The sequence below is a fragment of the Pipistrellus kuhlii genome, unplaced genomic scaffold (genome assembly GCF_014108245.1).
Source record: "Pipistrellus kuhlii isolate mPipKuh1 unplaced genomic scaffold, mPipKuh1.p scaffold_m20_p_68, whole genome shotgun sequence".
NCBI lineage: Eukaryota > Metazoa > Chordata > Mammalia > Chiroptera > Vespertilionidae > Pipistrellus > Pipistrellus kuhlii.
In genome coordinates this window covers 721,004-740,919 of record NW_023425571.1, presented here as the reverse complement: position 1 = coordinate 740,919, position 19,916 = coordinate 721,004, and the positions used below count along the sequence as shown (strand labels likewise).

The 19,916-nt window shown below is 44.2% G+C and overlaps 2 protein-coding genes across 2 annotated transcripts in view; one reads left to right on the top strand and one right to left on the bottom strand.

Annotated features, from left to right (window-relative positions):
- Positions 1 to 19,054, bottom strand: part of SETX (senataxin) — a 43,961-nt gene extending 24,907 nt beyond the window's left edge. Inside the window, exons 1-9 of the mRNA XM_045575190.1 lie at positions 18,914 to 19,054; positions 17,994 to 18,076; positions 12,490 to 12,679; positions 9,744 to 9,957; positions 6,979 to 7,088; positions 5,614 to 5,833; positions 4,745 to 4,864; positions 1,703 to 1,874; positions 1,496 to 1,583 (exon numbers count right to left, since the gene is read on the bottom strand). Coding sequence (XP_045431146.1) covers positions 1,496 to 1,583; positions 1,703 to 1,874; positions 4,745 to 4,864; positions 5,614 to 5,833; positions 6,979 to 7,088; positions 9,744 to 9,957; positions 12,490 to 12,666 — 1,101 coding nt within the window. The 5' untranslated portion in view covers positions 12,667 to 12,679; positions 17,994 to 18,076; positions 18,914 to 19,054. The remainder of the gene's footprint in view (positions 1 to 1,495; positions 1,584 to 1,702; positions 1,875 to 4,744; positions 4,865 to 5,613; positions 5,834 to 6,978; positions 7,089 to 9,743; positions 9,958 to 12,489; positions 12,680 to 17,993; positions 18,077 to 18,913) is intronic.
- LOC118708872 (60S ribosomal protein L27-like) lies at positions 8,968 to 9,456 on the top strand. The gene has a single exon (XM_036420390.2). It carries the CDS (start codon positions 9,019 to 9,021, stop codon positions 9,418 to 9,420), a length of 402 nt encoding a protein of 133 aa, XP_036276283.1. The 5' UTR covers positions 8,968 to 9,018; the 3' UTR covers positions 9,421 to 9,456.
- Positions 19,055 to 19,916: the final 862 nt, after the last annotated feature.

The window sequence follows — 19,916 nt, the reverse complement described above, 5'->3', positions numbered from 1 at the left end:
CCTTGTGTGTCTTTTCACTTGATCTTGGGTTCTTTCATTGGAAAGGTTTTTACTACTCTGCTTTAAGTGTGACTCAGCTGAAAGATGGTCTTCTAGTTTCAAATCTTTTATGCAATTTTGCTCATTAACTTTTTCTTCTATAGTGTTACTTGTTTTGCTTACTGCACTACTCTCTTGCTCTTGACAAACGTCAGCTTTCAATGGTTCTTTAGAACACACTGGGCTGCCACTTTCCAGACAGGGGATGTCTTTTTCACATGCCTTCCCTACTTGTTCACTTTCTTCTTTACCATTAGAGGCATGAGAGGTTTTACATGGAGGAGCTGGCTCTGCCAAGGCAGTGTACTGAGGCATTTTAAGTCTTATGTTTCTAATAATTTGCTTTAAACAAGTTTGTAAGTCTTGTGTTTCCCGACTATCCAACTGCCAACCTAGAGATAAATTTCCTCGCAGGAATAAGTTGAGCTTATCCCAGAATTGCTTACAAAGAGCCTGCTGCCCAAGTTGATAACCTTCTTTAAGGAGACTTCTAATCAGCTGCACACAAGCGAGTTGGACAGAGTTAGATGGCACTGAATGCAGTGACAGAGACGTTATCATCACTGCTCCTTTGGAGCTGCTGGCAGATGACTTCTCAGAATTTCGCGCAAATGCAGTAGTGGGAAGTTTGGCACATTTCACAAGGGCATCTACCCACTGCTGGGAGCTAACCCACAGCAAATGCAAACATTTTTTACTTCTATGCAGTTCAACCACCGAAACCAAAATTAGTAGAAAAAATTCAGTGACTTTGTCACACACCACAGCTTTTTGGTTGAGAACATCCTTGACTTGGGAGTACAGATGGTGAATGACCTCCACTATGTAAGCCATACCCAGATCATTAAGATCCATGAGGGACTGAACAAAAGGGATGAACCACAGAAATGTGCTGTTGTGAACACGCATGTCTTGACCAATATCTGACTGAAGCACACTGGCTAATGTTTCCATTTCTTCATACATGTTAGGACAATAATCTGGGCAAATGGCTGATCTCCACCCTGAATCCTAAAATGAAAGAAATATTGACATTCAGACAAACAAGCATTATTCAAGACAAGGTTAGCACACAAGTTGTAAACAAAAAATACATGGCTCAATTTTCTGATTTTGATTTACACATAGCCCCAAGAAATTGAAAATATAGTTCAATTTTGAGGTGCGGTTTTCATGTAATGGTAAATTTACAACACTTCCATGTACTCTGACCCTCTTTCCATTCCAGTCATGTAACTTATCTCCCCCATTCCCATAAACTTTCTACTCTTACTAACTGCACTTAAAAATTAATTTCTCCTGTGCACGATCTGGTTCAACCCTAAAGCCTTTATGCAGCAACCAATTCGGTATTAGTTACATGTCATAAAATCAGCAAGTCAACTAATTATGTAAACCATGGTCTTACAATGCAAAGGTTACAGAATGTTGTCTAAATGCTCAAACTATTTTATACCTTTTTGGTATTTTCTGGGTTATAATTGTACACAATCTGGCTGCAAGTCACCATATCATCCAGACACGACTCTGGTTCTGGCTTGGCCCTTAAATATTAAGAAAAAATAGAAATTACAGACATGAAGGGGGAAAGAAAACCCCTATTGTTAAGATACAACAGAGCTCCTTACAGATAATTTGAGCTCCTGACATATACGGAACTGACCTCACAGAGCTTCTCCGTATGTTCTGGATCTCTTTGTTGTAGCTCGCGTTGTCGATAATGGTCTGAAAGGCCTCGATAGGATCAATAAGTTGACCCCAGACCTTAGATCCCAGGCGATCCAAAATGACCATGAAACAGTGCAATGCTGGCCAGAAAGGATCTTCACTATCATCTGAAATAGAATAGAGTTATTGCCAAATTACAAAGCAATTAGAAAAGATACTAAAATATCTAGGAATTAAGCATCTTTATCTTAAAACAAAGCAGCAAGTAATTGAAAGCAAAGCACTGCCAATTTCAGGTTTTAAAAAGCTGGCAAGCCCTGTTTGGCATGGCTCAGTGATTAGAGCATCGGCCCGAGACCCACAGGGCTGAGGGTCCCGGGTTCGATTCTGGTCAATACCTGAGTTGCAGGTTCCCTACTCCTGTTGGGCTGAGTGCAGGAGGCAACCAATTGATGAGAGTCTCTCGCATAATGTGTTTTTTTTCTTTCCTCTCTTTCTAAAATGGAAAAAAGATCCTTCAGTGAGGATTAACAACAAAAAAAGCTGGCAAATTTTTAAATTGTTTTTGAATTTTTTTCAAGCAATACTCTACACCTCCGTAAAAAAATTTTAAATGGAGAACAAATTGATAAGACTTTTCCACCATTTGCCACACCTGAAGCCATCTTTTCTATCTAACTCACCTTCTCCCAGAACTCCCTTCAATAAATCACAGAAGAGAAGTAGAGGAAAGAAAAACTTGGTATTTCCAGATGTAAGCAAAGCCTAGGATTCACCAAGGCTAACGGGTAAGCAGAGCCGCAGCCTTTATCCACCCACTGCAGCATGGCTCTTTGGAATCTACTTTCCTCCAGTGGCAGGAATTCCCATGACTGACAAGCTCTAACCTCAAGTCCTTCCCTTCTTCTCTATCAGACACGCAGTGGCAAGATACTGCCACCCCCACCACCACCCCCTCAAAGACCTCCAATTGCTCCTGAATGTCTTCTAAGGAAACTCAAAGTCTCAGTCAAGCACTTAGCCTTCCTCTACTGTTCTTCTCCTGCTTTACCTGTCACCCTCCCAGAATCACTCCCTGGCTACCGCACAAACTAACAGCTCGCTTTTTCCCAAACAAGAACCAGAATGCGGTCAAGGGCATGTACCTTGGTTGCGGGCACATCCCCAGTAGGGGGTGTGCAAGAGGCAGCTGATCGATGATTCTTTCATCGATGTTTCTAACTCTCTATCTCTTTCCCTTCCTCTCTGTACAAAATCAATAAAATATATATATATATAAAAAAAAAGAAGAACCAGAATGCCTTCACTATTGGTGCCATGCCTCCAAACCTGCTCACCCAGGTCCAGCTCCAAAGCTTCCGTCACACATTACCCGCCACGCCATCTTCTAGGTGCCCTTCCTTCGAAGGCAAATGCTCCGGCTCTGTGACTGCTGTTGTGAAGTCACCCTGAACCTCCAGTTTTATTGCCCTCGGGACGCTTAGAGTCTAGTTTTTCATCACTCAGTCATGTAGGCCATATCATGTACCTTTTTTTTTTTTTTTTTTTAACATATTTTTATTTCATAGAGGAAGGGAGAGGGAGAGAGGAACATCAATGATGGGAGAGAATCAGTGATTGGCTGCCTCTTGCACGCCCCCTTACTAGTGGATCGAACCTGGGACCTTTCAGTCCGCAGGCCGACATTCTATCCACCGAGTCAAATAGAATTTTCATGACTGACAAGCTCTAACCTCCCATATAATTCCTTTCCTAATGCTTTACTTCAGCTGACACATGTCTCGTAAACTGTCAGATTAAGGAAACAGGTCATCAGTTAGGTGAAGACAAGAAAGGTTTCAGAGGTGTGGCATTCTGAAGGTTAGGGGATTAACAGAGAGAACAAAATTATGTGTGCAAGGCATTCAGAAAGAAATGAACAATTTATGTAGTAAATGCCAGCAAACAAACTCGTAAAAACCTTAATTAGGAATAATCTAGCAAAAAAGAATAACATTTATATATTTTTGAATCTCCCACAATTGAGTATCCACACTGAAGTTGCCTAAAGGAAAATTATATTCACAATGTTTTTGTAGGATCTGGCTGCTTGGTCTTTATTATAGATCCAGTCCTCCATAAAGGAGAAAGATGAGAAACACTTAAGCATAAATCCTCCCTTGATACAACCATGAGCAAAAGAAAGCTGGTCGGAGGATAACCTGAGCACATGGCGCAGACCCATTTTCTGGATTCTCGGAGCAGCGCTGCCAGCGCAGGTCCTGTGCGCTGCGCATGCTTGTAGCCGTACTGGCTGCTCAGTACAGGAGCCACCTGGCACGTGGGGCTCCGTACCTGAAATATGAGGAGGGGCCTGAAGAACTAAATTTTTACTTTCATTGTAACTGAAACAGCCACCTCTGGCTAACAGTCACCATGCTGGTGACTATTACGAGAACGAGAACGAGATGAATGAAGAACCAGGGAAAGAGGAAGACTGGGACAGGGAGACTTCCTGTACAATTTAACTAGGTTGCCATTAGAAACGCGGACCTCCTATAGACTCTACTCTTTACCCTACCGCTAACCGGGTGTTTCACCACGTAATGTAAGTGACTTCCCTGGGCTTCCACCTCTTCTTTCATGAAAGGTGTTGAATTAACTCTAAAGGTCCCTCCCAATTCAGGATTCTGAATCTGTGACCTAAACCATAAAATGTTTTCCTTCCTCCACACCATACACACAATTCTTGCAGCAACACCAGTATTTTAAAAGTGCATCATCGCCAAAACCGGTTTGGCTCAGTGGATAGAGCGTCAGCCTGCATACTGAAGGGTCCTGGGTTCGATTCCGGTCAAGGGCATGTGCCTTGGTTGCGGGCACGTCCCCAGTGGGGGGGGTGCAGGAGGCAGCTGATCGATGATTCTCTCTCATCGATGTTTCTAACTCTCTATCCCTCTCTCTTCCTCTCTGTACAAAATCAATAAAATAAATAAATAAAATAAAAGTGCGTCATCATCAGAGCGTACAAAAGCACTTAACAAATCAAGCATCTCACCCTCTGTCTGCTTCTTCATGGTGGTAAGTATTGACTGCATGAAATCGTTCTGCTTGTCTGAGCCCAACAACAGGGAGTCCATGGCCTGCTCCTCGAGAATGGTCAGCAGCATGCAAATACCTGGAAGATTGGTGACGGGTTCTTTAATGGGTTAGGGAGCACCGTCCTCATGCTTCCTCTCGTTCAGGAGACAAGAACACCAAGGCAGAGAGACAAAGCAAGCAGAATCCAGTTTCTCTAACAACGCTGATGTCTTCATAGACATCTATTCCTAAGTAAAAGGACTTCAGACTAATTTGAGAATACAACGGGAACATGGTATATATTTGGTTAGAAAACAATCTCTAAGATGACTACCACACAATCTGTATTTCATGGTTTCATTTTTAAGATCATCATATTTCAAGTACCGACCATTGCCAAATAGGACCCATGACTGTAAGACTTCAATTCAATAAAGTAGGGGGGAACTACTCTGAGTCAGTTTAGAACTTGTTGAAAACCAAAGCTAGTATCTCTTCCTATCAGGAAATATTTTACAGATGGAAAAAGAGGCATTAAACCTTTTCTTAAACTAGATCAAACTCTATCAAAGTCAATTACTTTATCAATATTTTTATATCTAATACTGTTTCAAATAAAATATCTATTTGCTATACTTGAAATGTATCTCTTACAGATTGTTTCTAGGATAAATATTTAAAAACAAAATGTGTACTTATGCCAATTTAATGACAAAAGAATTGGAAACTATGAAATCCCGTATTTAGCAACTTTGAAAAGAATATCAAAAGAGATCACTTCTATGCAGGATACCCATAAGAGCTACAGGCAAATACGAAGGCTATTTGTGTAGTGACAGTACTTACCTAGCCAATAGTTTTTGTAGTTGGAAGCGTCATACATGTGTGGTGGCAGGATGATCAGTTTACCCTTCTCAAGGACAGAAGTAGTATAAATATCTGGATTTTCTAAAAGCCCCAACTCAATGACTTTAAAAAGGCAAGTCAAAACCTCTTGTAAGTCATAGTAATCGTCTCTGTCCACTTTCCCCAAGCCTCTGGCAGTCAGGATAGCCCAACGGCGAACCTGTAAGCACAACACATTCGTCACTTCATTCAACTAACGGTTGTCTCCGTACACCAAAACCTACTTCAGAGAACAGGGCTCCCTACAGATTTTAAAAGACACAAAACACTAGGTCCTGGCCATGTAGCGCAGCTGGTTAGAGTATCATCAGACAGGCCAAGGTTACGGGTTCAATCCCTGGTCAGGTGCGTACAAGAATCAACCAATGAATGCATAAATCACCAATGAATGGAACAAACAGATATTTCTTCCTTTCTCCAACCTCCCTTTCCTTCTCCCTTACCTCTCTCAAGTCAATTTTAAAAAAGACAAAGACAAAAATAATTTTTTTTTAAAAAGACACAAGAGCCCTGGCTGGTTTGGCTCAGTGGACAGAGTGTCGCCTGCGGACTAAAGGGTCCGAGGTTCAATTCCCGACAAAGGCACATGCTTAAAGGGGGACCTGCAGAGGGGACATGCAGGAGGCAGCTGATCAGTGATTCTCTGTCATTATTGATGTTTCTCTCTCTCTCTCCCTTCCTCTTTGAAATCATTAAAAATATAGACATTTTTTAAATGTTTTTAAACACAGAGCCACAGCCAGTTTCTCACCGGTCAGAGCATCAGCCCATGACCCTTCAGGTCAAGGGCACATATCTGAGTTGCAGGCTGGACCCCCAGCTCCAGTTTGGGCAAGTGTGGGAGGCAATCGATGTTACTCACACTTCTCCCACTCTATGTCTCTCCCACTCCCTTCCACTCTGTAAAAAAATCAATGGAGCCCTAGCTAGTGTGGCTCAGTGGACAGGGCATCACCTGTGTACCGAAGGGTCTCGGGTTTGATTCTGGTCAAGGCCACATCCCCAATAGGGGGCATGCAGAAGGCAGCCGATCAATGGTTCTCTCTCATCACTGATGTTTCTCTCTCTCTTCTTCTTCTCTGAAATCCATCTTTTTTTTTTAATTAAAATTAAAAAACAAAATCCTATATAAAAAGGCTAATATGCAAGCTGTCCCCTTGACCATTGTCTTCTGAACTGAAGCAGCACCTGTCAGAAGTATTCTAACCAACATTTTAAACAAACTACACATCGAAACCTCCAATACAGCTATCCACACGAGCAAAAATACCGTATGTCCTTCCGTCATCTAGCACTCATACTCACCATTTCATTGGGATGGACCAAAAACAAATAGATTCCGGGCTGTTTCTCAAAAACCTGAAAGGAGCAATTTGCTTGTTCCATCCGACAAAGTGCTTCAACACATAACTCATCTAAAGAGAAAAATAAGGCAGTACACATAAGACACACATTCTATCAACTTATCGAGAGAACCTAAATCTTTTTGTAAGTAAATGAAAACCTGTCCCTTGTAAATGTAGGAACACTATGTACCTATCTGAAAAAAATAACTAATCCCAGTATGGTTCCTATCAATTATTCTGACTTTACTAATATGTACATTTTTTTCTTTTTTACTCCTGGCATAATTATCTCCATAGGGTATCCTCTTAGAAGTATGATTGTAGGTCCAATTCCATTAGAATTTTACATTTTGACTCATATGGACTTTATCTGGAACGATAAGGAAAGTCAGCTTCCCTCCCTCTCACTCCCATTGGCTATGTCAGTGGTCGGCAAACTGCGGCTCTCGAGCCACATGTAACTCTTTGGCCCCTTCAGTTTTTAGCAAAGGCCAGCTGAGGAGGACCCTATTAATTTAATAACAATGTACCTACCTATATAGTTTAAGTTTAAAAAATGTGGCTTTCAAAAGAAATTTCAATTGTTGTCCTGTTGATATTTGGCTCTGTTGACTAACGAGTTTGCCGACCACTGGGCTATGCTGTTCGGCTCCTATTTATCAAAAAATCCATTTTTTCCACTGATTTGAAATGCTACCATCATCAGACACTACATTCCTCAAATGCACCTGGTTGATGTCTAGACACTCCGCTGCTCCTCCATGTAAGCACTGTTCTAAGTCCTGCTGCTTTATGGAAACGTCTTCATTTCTCCTTCAAAACAGACTCTCTACTCACTCTATCAGATGAAGCACCTTTAGTTTGTTAAGCTTCTAAAAACAGTGGCAGGAGAGGTGGCTGGCCTGGGAGGAGGGATAATGGCTTGAAAAGCATGAAGGGAACTCCTCGGGCACTGACATCGTTTCTTTAGCTGAGTGGTGGCCACAAAAGCTGTGTTTGGTTGTGAAATAATATCAAGCATACATATTTTCCTGGATGCAGTATTCTTTAATAAATATCCTAAAAATGACTTGTTGGAATTTAAAAATCTATTTCTAATGTATTTAGATTTAACCAAATCTTTAAATCAACTTTCCAGTTTACTGACATAAGTTAAAAAAGCAATGAGAAAGCAATGAGAAAGACCCATAATGTGCATTATTCTATAGGGCAACTCCAGTCTCAACAAGACACTTAAGGACGAAAAGAGTCACACCAACAAAAAGGGTGTGGGCATGTGTGCGTGAACAGACCCTTGGATTAAAAGAGATCTAAGAAAAAAGAGCCAAATGTAATGTATGATCCCTGACTGGACTCTAAAGATGTCTTTTACTTTTAAGAGATTCATATTAATAAATACAAACATACATGACCAAACTCTAGGCAGCCATTACATTCAATGCCATAGTGATTACTGAAAACCACTGCAGCCCAGTGGTTCCCTAACAGGCACGATTCTGCCTCTCCACAGCCCTTCCCCCAACTTCCAAGGGGCATCTGAGCACTTTCTGGAGATGTTTTTGGTTTTCCAACTGGGGTCGGGGAGAGTGGGGTACCAAAGCATCTAGCAGATGGAGGCCAGAGATGCTGGTACACATCCTACAGTGTACAGGACAGTCCCCACAATGAAGAACAATCCAGCCTAAAACGTCAATAGTGCCAGCCGGCTGGCATGGCTCAGTGGTTGTCACAGCTCAACTCCTGGTCAGAGAACATGCCAGGGCTGCAGGCTCCATCCCCAGTGTGGAGAGTGCAGAAGGCAGCTGATCCATGATTCTCTCTCATCCTTGCTGTTTCTCTCTCTCTCTCCCTCTCCCTTCTTCTCTGAAATCAATATATATTAAAAAAAAAAAAAGTCAATCGTGCCAAGGTTGAGAAAAACACAAGAATAAAAATGAATGAACGGAATGCTTTCTTTTCTGCTCTAGGCCCGAGTGGCTGCGTTTGAAAGGGCAAGTTTATGAAACCCGGGAAGGTGGTGCTGGTCCTGGCTGGACGCTACTCCAGACACAAAGCCGTCTTCGTAAAGAACATTATTGACGATGGCACCTCGGACTGCCCCTACAGCCATGCTCTGGTGGCTGGAATTGACCGCTACACCCGAAAAGTGACAGCTGCCATGGGCAAGAAGAAAACTGCCAAGAGGTCAAAGATCCAGTCTTTTGTGAAAGTTTATAACTACAGTCACCTCATGCCCACCAGGTACTCTGTGGACATCCCCTTGGACAAAACTGGTGTCAACAAGGACGTTTTCAGACACCCTGCTCTAAAACGCAAGGCCAAACGGGAGGCCAAAGTCAAGCCTGAAGAGAGGTACAAGACCAGCAAGAACAAGTGGTTCTTCCAGAAGCTGCGGTTTTAGATATTTTTTCTTTCTGTCATTAAAAATCCATAAAAATAACAAAACAAAACACACAAAAAAATGAACGGAATGAAGAGATGAATACAACACGTAATAAAGCAAATACAGCAAGATGTTCGCTACCATGGAATCTGTGTTGTGTGCATGGTGTTTACTACATAATTTACTTTATGTTTGGAAACTTTGGAAACAAAATGTTGGGGACAATATTAAATATCCTAATTATATGTTTAACAAACAGATTTTCATATAAATAAACTTAATTCTTATAATCCTTGATATAATAAAACTGATACAACCTGTGGAACACCCAAGATACTCACTGACATGCTCATGTAGGAGCAGGTAAGGGTATTTCAGGATTTCGAGAAGAGGAACTCGAAGCTTATTTTCAAAGTCTTGGCCAGTGAAGTCAAACGGCTGTGCGTCTCCATTGTTGTCTATGATATATAGTTCATCCTCAGCGTCATCGATCTCTCCTCTCATACATTTTTCAAAGTGTTTTATGAGGCGTAAAGTTTCTAATTCCCATAAAACCTACAGGAAAAGAAAAATGGGCAGTGTGCTTTATATCTTATCAACAAAATATCCTGGATGTCATGATCTTTCTAAAAGCCTTTTCCTAAGCATAAAGATGCAGAATTTTTTATTTTTATTTTTATTTTTTTACATTTTTTTAATTAAATTATCTGTGTACATATTTTAACATTGCTCTCCCCTTCCATATATACCCTCCCTCCCAAAGTTTTGTGTCCATTGGTTGTACTTATATGCATGTATACAAGTCCTTCCGCTGACCTATTTTCTCCCCCAGATCTCCCTACCCTCCCTGCTATAATTTGAAAGTCTGCCTGTTGCTTTACTGTCTCTATATCTATCTTTTGGTTCAAGATGCAGAATTTTAAAGGAGACATCACAGCCCTTGCTTGTTTGGGTCAATGGATAGAGCATCAGGCTGTGGAGTGCAGGGTCCCAAGTTCGATTCTAGCCCAAGGCACAGGCCAGAGCTGCAGGCTCAATCTCCAGTAGGAGGCAGCCAACCAATGATTCTCTCATCACTGATGTTTCTCTCTCTCCCTCTCCCATCTTCTCTGAAATCAATAAAGAAATATGTAAAGAAAAAAGAAAGGAAGCCAAATCTGTGTTTAGTATTTAATGTAAAAAATAAATAAATAAATAAAGTAGATATCACATATTTGAAGAAAATAGTCACTAACCACGGCCACATTTATGATACATGAATGAGCACAGTAAACCCTTGATTTTGCAGACCTCAATTTAAAAGACTTTAGATTTAACAGTTAAAATTTCCAGTCCAGCCGAAACCGGTTTGGCTCAGTGGTAGAGCATCGGTCTGTGGACTGAAAGGTCCCGGGTTCGATTCCGGTCAAGGGCATGTACCTTGGTTGCGGGCACATTCCCAGTAGGGGGTGTGCAAGAGGCAGCTGGTCAATGTTTCTCTCTCATCGACGTTTCTAGCTCTCTATCTCTCTCCCTTCCTCTCTGTAAAAAATCAATAAAATATATTTTAAAAAAATAAATAAATAAAATAAAAAAAATAAAAAAAAATAAAATTTCCAGTCCATATGTCATATGTGAAAATTAACACGCTGTTAATTTTAAAATACTTCTAACCAACATTTGCTTACAAATATTATTTTTTGTTATTCCTTTGCTATCATTTTTTAAAATATATTATTGATTTCAGAGAAGAAGGAAGACAGAGAGACAGAAACATCAATGATGAGAGAGAATCACTGATCAGCTTCCTCCTGTATGTCCCACACTGGGGATCAAGTCCACAAGCCTGGCACATGCCCCAACTAAGAACCGTACTTCCTCCTCTCCATATATCATCTCTATGGTCTGCATTTTATTTTTTAAAATACGTTTTTATTATTTTAGAAAAAGAGAAAGAGAGAGAAACATCAATTACCCCCTACTGGGGCTCAAGCCTGCAATCTGGGCATATGCCCGACCAGGAACTGAGCCTGTGCCCTCTGGGTGCCTGGGACAACACTCAACCACTGAGCCACAGAAGCCAGGGCAGTGTCTAATTTTCACCACATAAATGTGATAAACCAAATATTCAAAGCTACTTTTTTAAATGACAGTGTTACACCAAAACCGGTTTGGCTCAGTGGCTAGAGCGTCGGTCTGCGGACTGAAGGGTCCCGGGTTCGATTCTGGTCAAGGGCATGTACATTGGTTGCAGGCACATCTCCGATAGGGAGTGTGCAAGAGGCAGATGATCGATGATTCTCTCTCATTGATGTTTCTAACTCTCTATCCCTCTCTCTTCCTCTCTGTAAAAAAATCAATAAAATATATTAAAAAATAAAATAAATAAATAAATAAATAAATAAATAAATGAAAAGAGAAAAAAAAAATCAATAAAAACAGCCCAAGCCATTCACATGAATTTGTAATACTGGGAGAGGCTCCCAGCACCGCTGCTGCACTCACCAGCCATGAGCCCAGCTTCTGGCTGAGCGGTGCTCCCCCTGTGGAAGAGTACTTACCACCAGGGGGCAGCTCCTACTTTGAGCGTCTGCCCCCTGGTGGCTAATGCATGGCATAGCAACTAGGATGACTAAAAGTGAGAGGTCATATAATTCTGTTTTAGGTTTCAATTCAATTCCATCAGTTAATGGCCACTGATTCAGCACCTACTATATAGCAGGGAATAAATTAGGTACTAGAGGTATATATCAGCCTTTAAAGTTTAAACTATCAGTTCCCTGGATGCTTCTAAAGAGTTCAAATTTGCCGAAACCGTTATGGCACAGTGGATAGAGCGTCGGCCTGTGGACTGAAAGGTCCCAGGTTCAATTCCAGTCAGGGGCATGTACCCTGGTTGTGGGCACATCCCCAGTTGGGGCTGTGCAAGAGGCAGCTGATCGATGATTCTCTCATCGATGTTTCTAACTCTCTATCCCTCTCTCTTCCTCTCTGTAAAAAGTCAATAAAATATATATTTTTTTAAATAAAATAAAAAAAATAGAGTTCAAATTTATTCTCTTCCTAGTTCTCAAGCTCCGAAAAACATTCCCCTGTAATGTAACTTACCTCATGCAAGAATGGCAGCTCGTCCCTTGCTCTGTGATACTCAATCACACACTCTAAGCAGAAGCAGAGGTCATCATCTGCCGTCCGGAATTCACTGGCCCGGGTCCGGAATGCATAGCGCCGTAGGAACTCAACGGCGGAAATGCCACCTGGCGTACACCAGCAGCATGTGCTCATTCTGCTCCTGGATCTAGGAAACAAACAAAGACTAAAGATAAACAAAATAACACTTCAGGCCTGTTCTGTGTGAAGAATGGTACACTTCCTCAAACGACCATCACCCTCAACTGAGAACGTACCTCAACCACATTGAGACCACCTCCTGGCCAGCTGTCAATAATGGACTAACTCAAATCTGAGCCCACTCCTCAAAACCTCCTTTGACACATGAAAAATATAATAAAATGAAAGCACTTTGTTAGTTGTAAACATCATAAGGCAATACAGGTGTGCTATTAAAAAGGCTCAAAACTATGTCATCTACATATATACAGGACTAAGATGCTGTGTCCGGCAGTCTGGGTAATGATGTCACATCCTCTCCTTAGCAACTAGCTTCCTTACAGTTTCTTCAGCCCAGGAATATGACTTGCTTTATAGCCAGGTGCAAACTATTCATACTTTGATCAAATGTCTGTGAAGCGTTTTCTCATGCCTCATCTCATTTGATCCTCACAAAAGTCCTGGAGTAGGGAGATAGGACAGTGTTCGGCAAACTGTGGCTCGCGAGCCACTTGCGGCTCTTTGGCCCCTTGAGTGTGGCTCTTCCACAAAATACCACGGCCTGGGCGAGCCTATTTTGAAGAAGTGGTGTTAGATGAAGCTTAAGTTTAAAAAATGTGGCTCTCAGAGGCATTTCAATCGTCGTACTGTTGATATTTGGCTCTGTGGACTGATGAGTTTGCCGACCACTGAGATAGGAGACTCAGTGGAAACCTATTTTCTTTTCATTAGCCGGGAAATGGACATTTAGAAAGCTAGAAACTTGACCCAATTGAAAAGAAATGGTGGACCTTGAAAATGACTTCAGGCTTTCTCACTGCCCAGAATAGAGTCAAACACTGCTGCAGTTACATATTTTACCCTTTGTTCTCTCTGAGAGACCTACAACATAATAATCCATGATTAAAGATTTATACATACATGTGTACTTATAATCAAATACATCTATTTGTCTTAGAAATTTTTTGAATTTATTAAGTATTAATTGTGTACTTACTTCATGCTCCTAAAAATAATTCAGGGCAGCTTTTAATATTTAAGTATTACATATAAAAAAAGGACATTTTAAAAGATTTAAAAAGAGATAGCAATCCAAACTTCTTTAAAAGAAATTTAATTTCACTAAATCCTAAACTAGGAGCTTCCTGAAAAGCTGAGCAAAAAGATCCCATGAGGAGTCGTACAGTCGTCATTTGAAAAACAGAGAAAGTATGCAGCTCAGCCGGAGCCACGCCCTGCCCTGGCACTGATCCTAATCCCTTCCATGTGATTAGTGCCCACATCTGTCAAGGGGGCTGCGAACTAGGGACAACAGTAACACTGAACAGCATTAGTTTCTGCAGAATTTAAATCATTTTCTTTAAAGCAGAGTTCCTTGTATCTGAAAGGCATCAGACCACCAGGAAGTTGAAAATCTGCAGAAGCTATTTTTCTGGTGATCTAATTCAACATGCAGCGTGAATTCAGATTCAAGAACAGAAACTGAAACTTAAGAGGGTTCTCAAACATTTTTTTGAGCATGACTGGACAGGGAAAACTGGAACTTGGAAAAAAGTGAATGAAGTAAAACACTAACTTTGTCACATGTTAACAGAGCAGTCAGTAAAACGACCCTTCCATTAAGAAAATTATGGAGTCTGCTCTTTATTCCCCCACTCAGAGCTAGGCTACTTCCACACTCAAAAGCAGGCCTTGCCAAAGCCGGTTTGGCTCAGTGGATGGAGCATCGGCCTTCAGACTGAAGGGTCCCAGGTTCGATTCCGATCAGGGGCTTGTACCTAGGTTGCGGGCACATCCCCAGTGGGGGGTGTGCAGGAGGCGGCTGATTGGTGTTTCTCATCGATGTTTCTCTCTATCCCTCTCCCTTCCTCTCGGTAAAGAATCAATATATATTTTTAAAAAGTAGGCCTTTTCTCCAAGTACATGGGCGTTACTCCCATGTAAGAGATAAGCACCACGGGATCTACAACACACGGAGAACGGTGCTGCAGGACACGTCAACAAGAGAGACACGCTTCTGCCGAAACCGGTTTGGCTCAATGGATAGAGCGTCGGCTTGGGGACTGAAGGGTCCCAGGTTCGATTCCAGTCAAGGGCATGTACCTTGGTTGTGGGCATATCCCCAGTAGGGGGTGTGCAAGAGGCAGCTTATCGATGACTCTCATCGATGTTTCTAACTCTCTATCTCTCTCCTTTCCTCTCTGTATAAAATCAATAAAATATATTAAAAAAAAAAAAGATAAGAGAGAGACACACTTCTGTGCTTCCTCTCAGCTGTCATGTGTGTTGTTATGTCACTGAGGACGAAAGGAGCCACATACTAACCTGACAAGCTCAGGGGCGGCCTGCTTGGCAGTCTTTCGAACTCAGAAACCTAAACTAACCACAAAAGATGGTTTGAAAATTAAATATTTAACTACAAACAGGTTATAGTGGGTAGTCAAGTCCTAGGCCGATATTTTCCCTGACAATGATCACCGCAGATCTTTCCTGAGCCCATTTGCCTTTTTGCCTCTAAGATAACTAGTCAGTGAGATGTCCCGGTAACTTATAACTTCCTTTTTTCCCCTGGATCCCTCAGGGCACAACAAAAGGCGCAGGGATATCCCCTCATTGTTATTGTTATCAAGTTAATTGTCAACTGTTAATTGCATTAAAGCATCCTGTACACATCTTTGTAAGAGAAGCACACATCCATCATTTCACCTTTTATCCTATCCCAGATGTTTCCCCGCTTCGCTCTGTCCCACCTCCCTAATCTATCACCAATGAAGTTCATGTAACTCACCTACGTCCCTTCCCTTTGACTGCAATGAATAAATACAGATGTAATCTGCCATTCTCTGGAGCATTATCTCAACTCATTTTTTCGGAGAGGCAGGGAGAGGGACAGAGAGTCAGAAACATCAATGAGAGAGGTTCTGCTTCCCGGCATATGTTGACAGTTTGGCTCAAACTCACAGAAATTCTTTATAGGTTTCAATGTGTGTGTGTGTGTTTTTTTCATTAACATCCCCAAATGTGAATCATCACTGTCCTGATAGGAAGCCCAGCAAATTCTGAATAGGACATATGATCAATTCCCAGGGTAGATCATGAATCCTGTCAAGTTTTTGCCCAACTCGGTTCTTCTGAAAGTATGTTGTGTTAATTTCATGGTATTTTTTAACTGCTTGGAACCATTGCTGAACCATAGAATCAAGTGATAGGACAGAAAAACCACTCCCCAAGCATCAAAAAGAGCTGATGTCATACTGTACAGTGATGTATCCATCACACACCAGAGGCGTAGCTGGAATTTTCCACAGATTTACTCTGGGGACATCATCTCTCACATTAGCTAGCCAGAGTCTTCAAATAACAATCACCTTCTTCTCTTTCCCACCTACACTTCTTGGGGGGGAAATCACCTAGATTCATTTCTTCAGCTCCTCTGCACTCTGGTTTCTACCCTTACTTTGACTAACTGTTTTCAGGGAAGCCCTTCAGAATCTGTTCTACCAAACCCAGCAGGTTCTGCACTCTAAAGCATATGCCAATGCTGGGGACGGGTGGGAAGCAGGCAAAGTGGGATGAACGGGGAGGGAAGGGGACTGTCCTTTGGGTGGTGAGCCCACGATGCAGTGTGCAGAGGATGTGTTACTGAGTTGTCCACTTGAAATTTGTATAGTTTTAACAAATATCATCCCAATAAATCCAATGTTTAAAAATTAAATTTAAAAAAAGAAGGTGGACAATGTTTCTTATGCAGATTAAATTCTTAAATGTGCAAAAGAAAATACTGGCCATGGATTCGTTAGCTAAGACAACACAATTCTCCTTTCAGTTCTTCTCAGTCTCCCTCACAATCTCCTCCTCATTCTGCCTCTGTAAGCTTCCGTTTCCAGGGGTGGCCCTCAGGACTGGAACCTCATTTAGTATCCTCCTTCTGGGTGACCCAACTCAAACCACAGCCTCAGCTACCCTATTTTGAAGTTTCCCAAAGACTGAGAACGTACGTTAAAACTCTTAATGCAATGCTTCACTATAATTCAGCTATTCAATAAATGCCTGCCTAGCCTAGAAGTCCACAAAGATAGTCAATATCCCACTGCACAGTGATCTCTACTCACCGGCCAGGCACCTCAAAGTAAACAGAACAAGAACAAAGTCCTTCCCTTAAATACGGCGTTTCCTATATTCACGGCATCACCACCCTTTAGTTTTCAAACCACTAACCTGGGGATGACCCTGTCCTCTCCCTGAGCCCCCACCTGTCGGGGTTCCAAAGAGTCCACCTCCTCAGTTACATCTGACCTTTGCTCCCCGAGAGACTGCACTGCCTACCTTAAACACGTCCTCATTATTTTTTTTTAATATGTTTTATTGATTTTGTACAGAGAGGAAGGGAGAGCGTGAGCTAGAAACATCAATGAGAGAGTCATCAATCAGCTGCCTCTTGCACACCCCCTACTGGGGATATGCCCACAACCAAGGTACATGCCCTTGACGGGAATCGAACCCGGGTCCCTTCAGTCCCCAAGCCAACACTCTATCCATTGAGCCAAACCGGTCTCGGCACGTCCTCGTTATTTCTCTGGATTATAGAAGAGGCCTAAATGGGATTCTTCTCTTGTTTTGATCCACCACCAAACGCTGCCAAAGGGCAAGAAGACAGCCGGACTTTGAAAGCATAAATGACTCCTCCAGAGGAAGTCATTTGAAGTCTTGGGATCCACCTCACACTTCGGAACTCAGCACATAAGGCCCTGCCTGATCTGGCTTCAGCATCATCTCCCGCCGTGCCGAACCCTCACCTGCTCTCCCGAAAACGCCTCCTGGTGTTCGGCATTCCCTGCCCCTGTGAAGCTCATCCATCTGCCTTGAGCACCCACCCTTCACCCTCTTCCCTGGTTCTGAACCCCGAAAGTACATCAAATTCATCAAAGAAACTAAAAATGAGGGGGTGGGGGGATGATACTACTGATAAAATTCAGATTTAAATTTTTTCAAAGAATTCCATCAGTGATTTTTGAAGGAAAGCCAGATCTGAGAACTATCCATGTGCAACCAACCCATCCCTGAGTGCCGTCCTGTCTGGGGCTGTCTGACCCACACTCTCCCTTCTCCATCATCTCAGGCCTTGGTATGTTTCTAGCACTTCACTTCCACGCTGGGCTGAGCTGTTATTCTCAGCAGTTCTGAATCTGCAGGGCAAGGACTCTTCTGTATGTGCCTTTTCCTTTGGGCACATATTAGGTGACTGAAAAACTGAAAAAATAATACCTGGTCTAATGGCTTACAGAGATGTGAGCCTCTCCGTTGAGATTCCCGGGTGAGGATTTTCTTTCAGATATACCCAGCCTCTGGTCTCAAAAGCACATTTCTGAAATAAAGAAAAAGTAAAAAACCGACTTTCACATCAATCCTGTGAAGGGGGTCCAGAAGTGACCTTTGATGAAAAAGCTCGCTCACAGATCAGACCCCTAGCCTGTGGGCACACAAATACTGCAGAAATGATGCAACTGCGATTCTGACTCGGCGGGGCGGGGCGGGGGACTCCTTTCACTGGGGCCGGCCCCACTCGGAACAGCTGGCAGTCTGTCAGAAGTCCCCCAACCGAGCAAACGCAGGTATGACAGCCCTGGGATCGTCATCTCTAACTCATCTCTCCCTTTAAACGTCAAACTCTTCCTTCTAACCCAAGGGTTCTTTTCCCTTCAAGCCTCGTACCTGCTCCCCTCGGGACCACGCCAACCTTTCGCACGGGAAGTGCGCTGGGCAGGCACGGCTCCTCTACTGCCAATTTAACAACAGGTGGAGCAGGAGCCACTGGAGAGAAGCACCCTCCGACGGGAGAGGCTCCGGGGCAGGAGAAAAGAGGGCGCCCAGAGGACCGAGACTTTCTGCAGCTGGACCCTCTCCCTTGCACCCCGGAGGGCACTACGCGATGCCCAGGCGATTCCGCCCTGTAGACGCGGGAAAGGGGCGGAGAAGGCGGTCCCAGCGCCCGGGACCCCGGGGTGCGGGAGACGGCGGGGGACTATCCCCCGGACACCACGGGGGCGCTTCCGCCAGCGGCGCCGCGACCCTCCTCCAGCCGCCGCGCTCGCGCCGCCCCTCCCCCCGCCGCCCCTCCCCCCGTTAGCCCACCGGCCCCGCGCGCACCCGCCGCGCACCTGCCCACGTGTGCGACCCTCCTCCGAGCCGCCGCTCTCCTCACCTCGCCAGGCCTCGCCGGGCCGCTAGCCCACCTCCATACCTCCGCGCCACAGGCTGGCGAAGGCGGAAGTGCCGGCTGCACCCCGCCAGCCAACCCAACCCACCGGCGCGGCGAGCGGAGGTCCGGCCCCAGCGCGCCGCCCGCCGGCCGCAAGCCCCGCCCCCGCCGCCGCTGTGTTTTGGTGCGTGAGGGGCGGGGCGTGGGGAGCGTGAGGGGCGGAGCGTGGGGAGAGCCGCGCCGTGCTTGGCCCAGCGACACCGATACCTAGCGCTGGCGTCACTTCCGGGCCGCGGGGCCGACCAATCGGGAGCGCCCGCGCAGTGGGGGCGGAGCTAGCCCAGAGGAGGGCACGCGGCCCTGCCCACGGCTTCTCGCCGGGAGGACGCGGCGCGCCTCCCCAGGGCCCGGCGGACCGGCGCCTACCTTTGAGCTTCCGCAGTCCTTCTCCGTCCCCGACGCCTCAGGTGCTGCGGGAGGCCGGACCGCAGGCCGCGGGCCTCGAAGGAGTTTCCCCCCTTGTTTCTGTTTCCGTTAAAGACCTACTCTGCAATCAGCGTGCGTTTGAAGGAAAAGATATCCTCTGGATGACAGAAAAAGGACGCATTAAGTTCTGCAAATTCGGGGAGTCCGTAAACTTTGTATTTCGGTGGCAGGATACACTAAAGGACCGCAGACACACAATACGAGTACCACAGGACAACCGCAAACAGAAGGCCCCACGCGTGTTTTTGAACACCTGCTACGGAGATGGCTGCCGAGGAGCTGCCCCTGGCTTTCACCCTAACGAGGCAGAAGAAACAAACAATGACCAGTACTGACCAGTGCTGCGAAGGAAAGGGCCTCTGGGGCAGGTGTGGCGACGGTCTTACCAGGGCGAACCTCAAGCGAAGACTGAGGAGTGGGCAGCTGAGGACTGGGAGAAAAGGTTCCAGTGAGGGGGCGTGGCTGAGATGACCGTTATGCTAATCTGACGGCCGTTTTGCCAATGGGATGACCGTTATGC